Source organism: Mus musculus, chromosome 1, assembly GCF_000001635.26.
Source record: "Mus musculus strain C57BL/6J chromosome 1, GRCm38.p6 C57BL/6J".
Lineage (NCBI taxonomy): Eukaryota > Metazoa > Chordata > Mammalia > Rodentia > Muridae > Mus > Mus musculus.
In genome coordinates, this window is record NC_000067.6 from 159,985,339 (window position 1) to 159,997,613 (window position 12,275).

The 12,275-nt window shown below is 41.7% G+C and overlaps 1 protein-coding gene across 11 annotated transcripts in view; it reads right to left on the minus strand.

Moving 5' to 3' along the window:
- Positions 1–12,275, minus strand: part of Gm31493 (predicted gene, 31493) — a 49,799-nt gene that overhangs the window by 9,374 nt on the left and 28,150 nt on the right. For 3 of the 11 annotated variants that reach the window (XR_003948745.1, XR_865674.2, XR_865673.2), the window contains exons 2-4: positions 10,055–10,140; positions 9,639–9,827; positions 1,569–1,876 (exon numbers count right to left, since the gene is read on the minus strand). Coding sequence is in view for 1 of the 11 variants with exons in the window: in XM_011238891.2 (XP_011237193.1) it covers positions 1,569–1,876 (308 nt within the window). In the remaining 10 variants the exon portion in view is untranslated. Of the gene's footprint in view, positions 1–1,568; positions 1,877–3,486; positions 4,497–9,638; positions 9,828–10,054; positions 10,141–12,275 lie in introns of those variants that run through there. The other 8 variants (XR_003948743.1, XR_003948746.1, XR_003948744.1 and 5 more) reach the window with 4 other exon arrangements.

Sequence of the window (12,275 nt, forward strand, 5' to 3'; positions counted from 1 at the left end):
TGTGAATTGGTAGACACCAACACACACACACACACACACACACACACACACACACACACGCCAGTATTTAGTTTTCAAGTTCATCTTGTCTCATCTACTATGACTTTGTTATTTTAAATTATGGTCTCACTGCATAGCCCAGGCTGGTCTCAAACTTGTGGTTCTCCTGTCTTGGTTTCCAAAGCACTAGGATTTAGAGGTGTATTCCAATATGCCCAGCTCAATCTATTAACATAGCTTCATATTTTTTTCTGCAGCCTTATTCCCTTTCATGTGCTCATTCAATTTTCTCACTAGGACCTCCAAGAAATGAATTCAGTAGAGCTTGTCTTTCATGCCTTATTTTCCTCTCCCATTTCCCCCCTACAATGCCCTTGGCTAATTATTAACTAGTCTCTCTTTGTACTAAAATTTTATTTAGAATAAATGACTGAAATGAAATGGATGAAAATAGTCTCAACTTGATTTTATTCTAGTTCTTGGCTAAAATACTGAAATTTACATTACAATTGCTTTACAGGATGGAGAGTCTGATAGTCCATTTTAGAACCTATGGACCCCATAAGTCAGGGATATGGGAAATTATTACTTATGACTTACTCCAATTTTGAACACTTTTATATCATCGCCATTTTCTACTTTCAAAGACAGAATACACCATGATTTCACCTTGGAAATTTCCAAAGCACATTGAGAGGAATGAGACAAATAAAGATGTATAGAAAAAAATAAATGTCTCTTTCAGACCCCTACCCCTGACTCCTTGTCTCCCTGCTGCATTCTGAAGTCCACAGCCCTGTGTATCTTGGAGGTTGTTCTTCTACCCATTGTTACTACCGATACAGTCTCCATTAGTGTTTTCCCCCCTGATTCTTTTAACCTATAGCTGAGAGACCTGGCCTAGGACCCTTAGGGTCTACAAAAGTTCTTGGACATTTGCATTTCAGTGTCCCAAAGGTAGAGAGAAAGGAGATGGATAGCTCACAATGACACTCTGGCCACCTGACAAAGCACACACATCAGCAGGTGACTCTGAGGCCCTCCCTGAAGGGCATGGCTCTGACTCATGTATTTCCAGCAAAAAGGGAAAGAGACATCTGCCCCTGGTTAGCAAGTGTTCCTCGTGTTCCTGTCCTCACACACTGTCATTTCCAGTTTAAGATTTGTGAGCAGCTACATTTGAATGTTTCTGAAACAAACAAGCAAAAACCCTAATTTTTTCCCACTACCTCTCTCTCTCCATCTTTGTTTGCTTTGAGAAATTTTCATGATCAGAAAAAGCTAAGAAATATGCAAGATGTCAGAAAATTCTTGAAACTTGCTTCTAGAGACAAATTTCTCCTTGTCCTAATAAACAGGAAAGTAGAAAATTGTTTTCTAATGTAACTTGAAGTCATTTACAAACAGAAGGCCCCTTTCCCATATAGTTCCCACTTCTTTATCTGAAATCCTGACATTAATTTACTGGTAGAAGTTTCCTCTGCTTTCTTGTTGCAGGGAGAATGGGCAGGGTCATGAGACAAGGCACAAGAATCCATGTATTCTACTTTGTCCAAAATTACACTTACTTTCAATTTTCCACATGTGTTTAGAAGGTTACAAAGGGTCCTAGTTGGCCGTTGCAAGCTTGGGGGCTGTATATAGTAAAGGGAAGCACAGAGGTAGGACCTTCTCCAGACCAGAAAAGATTCTATCCTTATGCAAGACTCTCTTAAGTCCAAGAAGAAGCGGAGTTCATCTCGCAGTCTCCTGCAGATCCAAACCTTCCCTTCTGTTGATGGGGGATCGCTCGCATTCAGCAGCCATAGGTAATACGAGAGGGAGAATGAGTAATGCATGGAGACAGAAGACAACCAGAAACAACATCCATGGTGGCCTGAAAATAAATAGCACAATTTGTTTATACACGTTTGGGTTTTGACAAATAACCCCAGAATCACAAGTTGCTTGTACTGTCTCCTCCATGTGAAGAAATCTGTCTAGGCTCCCATGGCAGTGTCAACACAAAAACACAACTTTCACCTCAAAGAGGATAAAAGATGGTTTAGTCTTAAGCCAGTTATGACCATTGCCTGGGAAGACAGATTTGGGTTATCTTGCAGTTCATGTTCCAACTTATTAACAGTTTCATCATGTTTCTAACATAACAGAGCAACAACAGAAAACTTCACACCTTTCAAATCATATGATGGAAACATCAGATAAGTGGGTTGCAGAAGACCAGGGAAATCTCAGCTGCAGACTGGGATGCTACGTGATCTGACTTGATTCATAACCTTTTGGTTGGCGGGGATTATGTTTGTGTGTTTCAAAGGATCTGCCCAGCAGCCATGAAGATGCTAGTGTACACCCAGAGGAGGACAATCAACAGCTGTTGAGGGAACCAAAGGTGACCCGAGATAATGTGCTTCTTGACAGGCAACACTGCAAACGCTCCATGATCATCAATGTTGTAATCAGTTAACCAGCCTTGTAGAAGGTTCAGTGTGAGGTGAGGTTCCCACCAGGGACTTTCATTCACACCAGAAGTGACAAAAACAAGTTGCAAATGATGACAGGATGGAAAATGCAGCATCAGAGCTTTGTAGGCATAAGACAAGGGCCCCCCTTCAAACATTAAGGAAGCCCAAGCTACAGACAAATACAGGATCTGGAGTCCCCCTGAGAAAACATTTAACTTATCCATTCACTCATTTAATGGATTTAAAAAGAGGCTAGAGATGTTTCAGTGGTTAGGAGTTACCTCATTGCTCTTGCCAAAGACCTGAAATCTGTTTTCTTATCGGACAGCTCAGAACCCTTTGAAACATCAGCTCCAGAAGAACCAACTAGATCTGCTGGCCTCCTCAGGCACATACACTCAAGTACACACACACACACACACACACACACACACACACACACACTTAAAAATACATCTCTACTGTGACTTAACAAGTGACAGCCAAACAGTAGTAAGACATCTCTCAAAAGACAGAGAATTGTGATAGAATTAACAAACAGCATCCAACTTGGATAAATAGATGGAGCAAATAGTGTGTGTATGTGTGGTTGTGTGTTGATAAACGAGTTAGATGGTAGGCATAGGAAAAGAAACCTACTTTTTTGCTGAAGAGTAAGCTGGGAGACAAGATTACAGCAGATGAACACAGATAAGCAACCAGGGTATCTTCCTTCATTGTATGTTGCTGTACTGAATGCCACAGAGCGAATCATTTATAAAGAATAGAGGTTTATTTAGTTCATGGCTCTACCCTTGGTCTCAGCTGAATGGCCAATAACATGCTGAAGGCTGAGAATCTCACTTGCACGGTGCTAGAATTTGTTTAGCATCTGGCTAAGGCTTTCTTGCTATACTCCAACTCAGCAGAAGGCATTGCATCGTGAAACTGAAAGAAAGTAAGCCACAGAGAAGTCATTTTTATGGGAGAGCCACTCCTACAGTAACTCATTAATCCACTAATTAATCAATTCGGGAAAACAAATGACTTTTGGTTCAATGAAGTCCCAGGGGTCCCACCTCCAAATACTAGCAATGTGAATTTGAGGATTAAACTTCCAACATATGAACGCTGTGAGGGAAATATTCAAACTAGAGGAAAAGGGTTGTCGCTGGTGAAAAAGTCTTATGCCATATTAATATACACTCACTCACTCACTCTGTAAAGAAACCTAGGAAGCCATTGACATAATTTAGCCAAAGATATATCATTATCAAATTTTCTTGTGAAGATGAAGCACTCTACAGTTTGTGTGGAGCAGGCATTGGAGACATTTGAAATTGGAGATAGAAAAAGTGACAATGATGTCATCATGTGGTTAAGAAACAGGCAAGGAGGTCCACTCTGGGAGGCCAGCTAGGAATGAAGAGCTGAGAGTAGAATTCAGAACTATGTATGAGGAAAAGCCAATCACATGTGGTAGTGAACTGAATGAGAAGATGGGAAGAAAAGTTAACATTCACAATGGCCTTCAAGCACTCAAGTGCTTTCTTAAGTGATTAGTAGGTGACAGGGCTACAAATAGAACTGAAGAATTATAAGGAAGAAGATTTAGTGAATGTATCTGGAAGCCTTGCTATGTTTGAGTAAACTGAGTGGGTTCCTGGTTTAAAGTTTTTGCACAGCCATTGCACAGAGATAGGCCAAGGGCCTAGAATTTGGACATCATAATCAGCAAGCCAGGGACAACTGAAGCTAGTGAAGTGAATACTCAGAATGAGAAGCCAATCAAGCTTCAAGGTGTAACCTTGAACAGCCCCAAAATTTAAGAGACAAGAGAAGCAGGTAGCATGTCTATCTGCAACAAACTTAAAGAATTACAAAGATGAGGATAACAGAGAATGTGGAGAACAGGGATGCTGCTTGAAAGTTTACTTACCAGAGATATCAGATGACTTGCATCATATGGAGCAGAGGTACAGTGATGTAAGATTTACACATCCTGATTGACACAGCGGTGAAGAAATCACTGGCCAGAGAAACTGAGTAGAGTGACTTAGAAAGAAAAACAAAGTGAAGAAGTAGAATCAGAAAGTAGGTCTGCTCAAAAAGTTTACTCGAGGAATGGAGAAAAAAAAAACATTTGTTGAAATGTGTAGAAATTTTAAGCTCAAGGAAAGCTTTCAGGACTGAAGACAAGTTGAGTAAGTTTGAAGACTTAGAGGAGAGGTAGAAAACACAGGATGAAGAGGGGTGGATATGCAACAAGCTCCAGGAAAGTAAGAAGCAGTAAGATCCAGAGTCCAGGACCGAGGGATCCCTCAAGGTCTAGAGGAAAACCTACAGCAATGTTTAGAATGCTTTCGTCATGAGCAACATAAAATGTAACACAAAGAAGTTAAACAATAAGAAGACTAAGTCATCATCTAAGCCAAACAGTGATTATAGATGGGGACTGGGTAATCCAGTGGCTTACCTACAACTCTAAGACTCAGGTTCACTTGGTAATGCCTGGCGTCCTCAACAAATATCTACTCCCACCATGATGAGAGGCTCCAGTTCACACAGAAAACTATCAGAAGTCTAAGAGTAAAGAGCTACCTTTAGGGTTCTGTTTTGGCAAGGAAAACACTTTCCCTAGATTTCCTTCTTTTGTTTTTTTAATAGAAACTGACTCGATGGTTGTCATGGTTTGTATATGCTCAGCCCACAGAGTGGCATTATTAGAAATTGTGGCCCTGTTGGAGTAGGTGTGTCACTGTAGGAGTGGGCTTTAAGACCCTCATCCTAGGTACCTGGAAGTCAGTATTCTGCTAGCAGCCTGCAGATGAAGATGTAGAACTCTCAGTTCCTCTTGCATCATGCCTGCCTGGATGTTGTCATGTTCCCACCTTGACTATGGACTGAACCTCTGAATCTGTAAGCCAGCTCCAGTTAAATGTTGTCCTTATCAGAGTTACCTTGGTCATGGTATCTGTTCACAGCAGTAAAACCCTAACTAACACAATGGTCAAGATTTTTTCATAAGCTTAAGCCAAATCCTGAGAAGGAAACTGAGCAGCTACAAGTGAGTTGGAAATGATTGTGATACATACTGGAGTAGGCAAGAGTCTGCATGGTTTCAAATCAGAGTTCTTTTACATGAAGACTAGAATAACAGTGGCTATAGCTGTCAGATAAGCAACTAAAAGTGCTAGCCATGGCTATTTATAATTTATAAGCAGGAAAAGGAAATATGCTTAGTTTTCTTCATTACTTCTTGAAACAGAAGGAACAGCAATTGAATGTGAAGTTGCAGAAACAGACGAGGATTGAGAATCACAGGAAAGGAGAGGAGAGGAGAGGAGAGGAGAGGAGAGGAGAGGAGAGGAGAGGAGAGGAGAGGAGAGGAGAGGAGAGGAGAGGAGAGGAGAGGAGAGGAGAGGAGAGGAGAGGAGAGGAGAGGCGAAGCCTGTCAGAGATGGTCATAATGGCACATGCACTTGGGAAACATAAGCAAAAGAAGTATATGTTTGAGGCTATAATAGACCTCTAAAAATATTGACTAGCAAAGGGAGCAAGCTAAAATGGGGAAGCACAAACTTCTCCAGGTGCCTATTTTTCTAGTACATTCCTATATTCAGGTAAGGGAACAAAGAAGATTAAGAAGAACAATACACTTGTTCTAAGAGGGTTCTTACCACATGGTAATACAGATTCATAAGAGACCGGGAGACATTTATAAAGAGTGGTTCATATCTCTGCATAACCCTTCGGCTCTGTACTAAACAGTCATAGAGATGCTGATAAAGCTTGAGAAAACAGAGTGATTAAGAGTCAGAAAAGTAAATGAAGATAAAGTGTTGAGAGAGATGTGACATAGGACAGAAAGCTGTGATTGGAGAATAGGACACTGGAGTGACATTGAACCAGGGGCTGAATGAAGGGGACGCTGCCCAGGAATTTGACTACTACAGTGTTGGGTTGGTTTTCTGACAAACACTAAGAAATCTTAATATTGTGTCTGAAATAATAGAAGATGATGATTGACATGGGTGGCCTCAAAATCAACAAGGAAGCGGGGAGAATAACCAGGAAATGAGCAGATGCCAATGACCAGGAGGAAAACACACAGGGCAAGTGGACCACGTGGCTTGGAGGGACAAAGAGCTTTGCCACAGGGGTGTTGAGGGTCTGAAAGTGGAGTCAGAACATTAGCAACTGTTCTCAGGGACAGGTGTCACACAGAGTGTGGAAGAATGGCCAGCAATTTGGTGAGAACAGCACAGGAGGGGGAGAATTTCAGGCCTCAGTTAAAAAAAAAGGAATTGAGAGCTTTCTGTTCTCTGAGGACACAGATGACTGGGTGTTACCAACTAACTTACCAACACCCCCAAGGGATTCTCAACACATTTGACAATGACAGATGGTAGCCTGTCTCAAACTCAGAGCTTGTTGCTATACTTCTAAGTCTTCCATCTACCAAGGGAGGAGTTTCAAAGTGACCATGACTTTCTACACCTGATAAAACATTAACAGTGTCATTACTAATGCAAGGAACACTTCTTCTGCCCGAGCAAATAAAAATAAAGGTGTGAGCTGAGATATGAGACAATGTGGCTCTGAGCAGGAATTTATGTTTCTGCTCAGCTGGCTCCTGCTCACCCGTACCTGGCTGTCTCTCATTTGCATTTCTGCTTTCTTTTCTCATTATGGTCACTATTTACTTGAGAGATGATAGGACCTCAGCTGAGGATGGAGAACAATTAGCATATAAACAGGTTTTTAAAAGAACTGGAACAGAAAAAGACTTTACAGGCTGCTGATGCCTAGAGACATGACCCCAAAATAATCAAGGCAAAGGACATTTGGGCAATCTTTAGTCAGCCCTAAAATTACCCCTGGTTTGCTTTGACTGACCTAAGGTGGGTCATCATTTAATTTGGCTGCAAGCTGCCTCCAGGTTGACTTGAACACTCTAAACAAACTCTTAGTAGCAAATACTCCATACTTGAAGGAAATGTGTGTTGGGAGTAAAGGCCTTAAGACGTAGCTTGGCAAGTCTGAGCTCCAAAATTGGTTGCCATGCTAGGCTGAACCTCCCTTGGCAAGTACGTGAACTCCAAATAACGACAGTAGACAGTAAAATTTATAGAGAGCTATAGATGAGTTGATGTTTTTAGTCATATCTCCAGAAAAACAGACAAACAAACAAATAAAAACAAATTCTACAAACCTCCCAGGGTCAGCTTCGCCTGAAAAAAATAATTGGAGTCTCCACCTAACACACAAAATTAAAATGGGGTTTGTTTGAGATTTTTAATTTTTATTTTATGTGTACGAGTGTGCTGCTGTCATGTAGACATGTGTACCACTTGCATGCCTAGTGCTTTCTAAGGTCTGAAAAGGATGTTGGATCTCCTGGAACTGAATTACAGATGGTCTGAGCATCTAGATTGTGTTGGGAATTGTATTTAGACCCTCTGCAAAAGCAACAAGTACTCTTAACCACTGAGCCATCCTTTCAACCTCCCTAACAAGTTGTGTGTTCTAAGGTAGGTTCAAATGTTCTTCAACTCCCGGGGGTCCTCTCCTATCTTAGCTCCTGTCTCCATCTTCTTCCTGAGGTGCCATCTTTGCTCTCCCACTAAAGGTTAAACATGGCGCTTTCTCATTAGGCCTCCATGTAACACCAACATCACGCCTCTTCTTAAAGGTCTGCTGACAGCAGAGGAGGAAGCTGACTGACATTTACTGTCACATAAAGCATATCTGGCCCTCCTCTTCCAGGTCCTAGCTCACACTGATAGATCCCTGGTATTGCAGCTTCTCATAGTACAGTTTCTTTCCTGTTGTTTTCTCTGAGCTCTGGGGCTCAACAAATTTTTTTTTATTGCTTTATTATGCAGGACACTTGGGGGGTCTCTTTATCTCACACTGTCTCTTCTGGGTTTTACCTGCAAAAGGCATTAAAGGTCCATTTATGGGCTTGTGTCGATTCTACCCTAAACCATATGAAACATGTTATGAAATGGTGTTGACATGGTGATTTTTTTCAGCACCTTACCCAGATCACATTTCTCTTCAGCTATTCTTCTTCACTGTAAGTGGGAAGGGAAGGAGTCAAAAGTTACTCTCCCCCTGTCCCTGGCACGTGTCATATGAGCTGAGATTTAATTCTCTGCTTTCACAGGAGTCACTTTAAACTCTCATGGTGACATTGTGGGGTGTATATTATTGTCACCATTTTACAGGTAGTGAAGGCTAGCCTGAGGCACTGAAGTCATTTGCCCAGTATCACAAAGAAAATGAGTTGTAGTGTCAAGATTAGAACTCAGGGCTTGAGCTAATGGATTTCCCCGGAACCCTGCTTCCACACAGAAAGTCCAGCTGCCTTGAAGCCACCATGCTGTGAGAAATCATGGCCAGCTCTATGGAACTGGGAATGCCAGAGAGAGAGAGAAAAAAGAGAGAGACAGAGAGAGTACACACACACTTATGTCTAATGTCTTCTTTAAAGTCAATGCTAGAAATGTCAGAAAATAGCCAAGAAGTGCCCTATAATGGAAAGAATCAACTCTATAGGACAAAAAGCAATTTTACTTCCAGTGTTCCATCTCCATGAATTTAGGAAACAACCTCATTCATTCATTCATTCATTCATTTGTTCATGAATGCATACAAAATACACTTGCTGCATTCACAGACACCATTATAGGTTCAGTGGACTCTGCCACAGAAAAGGAAGACATATCCCTGCTGGCGTGATGATGTTAGGACAAGAAAGAGCATGCAAAGAAACAATTCAACAAAAAATAATCATTTGAGTCAGGAGTGATGACACGTGTCTATAATCCTTGGAAAGTTGTGGCAGAAGACTTGGGAGTTCAAAGCCAGCCTCACTGGATAAGTCAGATTGTCTCCAAAAATAATGTATAAAATGTCAGATGTAAATAGAAGGAATTAGTAAGATTCAGGGATAAAATACGATGGGGAGAGGAGGGCAGCAAGTAGTGTATATTTCTTACATTCTTTCCAAAATTGTGGCTTTCAGAAGAAGGAATCAGATGAATTGGTGAAGAAATGGAGGAGAGACATTCCAGATGGGGGAGAGAGCTTGTATAAAGATCCTGAGGGAGAAGCAGGCATTTGAGGAGGACCAAGAGTGGTGGGGTAGCTGGAGTGGAGAGGAGAAGGAAGGTAAGATTGAAGACATACCCGGGAGTCGAGGTGGGCTGCCTCAAACCCAAAGAAGGGAGCATGGACTTCATTGCAGTGTGCTGTTCAAAGGTATTGAAATGCTGTGAGTGATTGGCTCTGGATGCTGGTTGAGGATGAGACTCTCTAGAGGAAAAGATAGCTCAGGTGATTGCAGATGTCTGGATGAGTGATGCTGATGACCTGGGCCTGGGAGGTAAGAAGTGATGAGCTGAAAGATGTGGTTGAGATGAAAATACCTCGACTGCAAACACAAAGTCATTATTCAGATGCAGTCCTTCGCTCTGGGATTTGAAAGCACTTCACTTTATAAACAGATGATTCAAAGAACTAAGCTGGGGTCTTCATCAATGCCCTGAGAGGCAATACTTAACCTTTTAAATCTGCCTCCCATTTCTCCACATAGGTTGACATACCCAATAACTTTAGTCATCCATACAGCTCTCTGCAGGGTTTGTCCTTCTCACCATCGTGCAGAAGATCCTGGTTTTCCGACCTGTTCCTTGAGGAGCAATAAAATCAATCAAGCCTTCTGTAGCTGGACATGTAGCACTTGCTCTGAGCTCTGCTTTCTAAGGATCAGGAAGTAGAACCAATTCATTGAAGGAAAACAGAATCTCCTAAGGAGGAAGTACCTACACTTCTATATGTTTTCTCCCAGTACAGAAATGAAGGAACCTGTATTGGTGAACTGAATGAGAGTGCTCCCCATGATCTCCTGTGTTTGAATGCAGTTATTGGAACTGTTTGAGAATGATTAGGAGACATATCATGGAGTGGGCTTTGAGGCTTTAAAAAAACCCATATTAGTTCTCTGTCTTGTGCTTGTGGATGTAGATGTGAGCTCTCAGCTACCAGTCCAACACCATGCCTGCCTGCTGCCATGCTCCCACTAGGATGACCATAGATTCTAAACCTCTGGAACTATTTGTTCCAAGTGAAATGATTTCTTTCATAATTTGCTGTCTTAGTCAGAGTTTCTATGCATGCACCAACATCATGACCAAGAAGCAAGTTGTGAAGGAGTGGATTTATTCAGTTTACACTTCAACATTCATGTTCATCACCAAAGGAAATCAGGACTGGAACTCAAGCAGATCAGGAAGCAAGAGCTGATGCAGAGGCCATGGAGGGATGTTACTTACAGACTTGCTTCTCCTGGCTTGCTCAGCTTGCTTTCTTATAGAACCCAAGACACCAGCCCAGGAATGGCACAATCACCCACCATGGGCCTTCCCACCCTTAATCACTAACTGAGAAAATGCCTTTCAGCTGGATCTCATGAAGGCATTGCCTCAAGGGAGGCTCCTTTCTCTGTGATAACTCCAGCTTATATCAAGTTGACACACAAAACCAACCAGTACAATTGACCCCTTGTCAACTTGACACATAAACACATCACTATTAAGCCTCAACCCTTACTTTCTTATTCATCCCCAAGATCTAAATAACTTTAAAATCCCACTGTCTTTACACATTCTTATATATTAAAATTTCAATCCTTTTTAAATATCTACTCTCTTTTGAAATTCAAAGTCTTTTTATAATTCAAAGTCTCTTAACTTTGAGCTCCACTAAAATACTTTATTCTTTCAAGAGGGAAAAATATCAGGACACAGTCACAATCAAAAGCAAAATCAAACTCTAACTGTACAATATCTGGGATCATTCACAATCTTCTGGGGTCCTTCAAAGGCTTGGGTCACTTCTCCAACTCTGCCCTCTGTAGCACTCTAAGTTCAGGCTCATCTACTTCACTACTGCAGCTGTTCTTGGTGATCATCCCATAGTAATGGCATCTATAGTACACTGGAGTCTTCCCCTGCAACTAGGCTTTACCAATATCCTCTCTTTATAGTGCCAGGCTTCAAATACTTTGCATGACCCCTTTAGTACTGGGCCATCAACTGCAACTGAGGCTGCACCTTCACCAATGGCCTTCCATGACCTCTCACAGTACTGAGCCTCAGCTGCTCTGCATGACCCCTTCATGCCTTCAAACCAGTACCACCTGGGTGACTCTTACACATTACCAAGTCCACACGCAGCACAAGGTACAAACTTGATTTTCTCTGGAACACAGCTTCTTTGTGCTCTCAGAAAATACTTCCCAGATTTCACTTCAATGATGCTGGTCTCTTCTTAATCACCGCTAATTTCTTAGTTCCAGCTAGCTGACATCAATAGTCCCAGTAATGCAAAGGTTTCACTTTAGTAGTTCTGGTATCTTGTTAATCACAGCTGATTCTTCAGCCCCAGCTAACCAAAACCACAGAATCTTCTCAATCAAAATAGCAATTGCCCTGATTAGTCTTTATTCTTCCCTCTGAAATTTCACAAGCCAGGCCTCCATCATTTGCACTGTTCTCAACATTATCTTCCAAGCATCTACAGAACATCCCCCAGAGCTCTTAACTCCGAATGGCTCTTCTTGCACAAAGTTCCAAAGTCCTTTAGATAGTCCTCCCCAAACATGGTCAGGTTGTCATAGGAATACCCCACTAGGCTGGTACCAATTAGTCTTAGTCAGAGTTTCTATTCTTGTGCAAACATCGTGAGGAAGAAGGAAGTTGGGGAGGAGATGATTTATTCAGTTTACACTTCCACATTGCTATTCATCAACAAAGAATGTAAGGA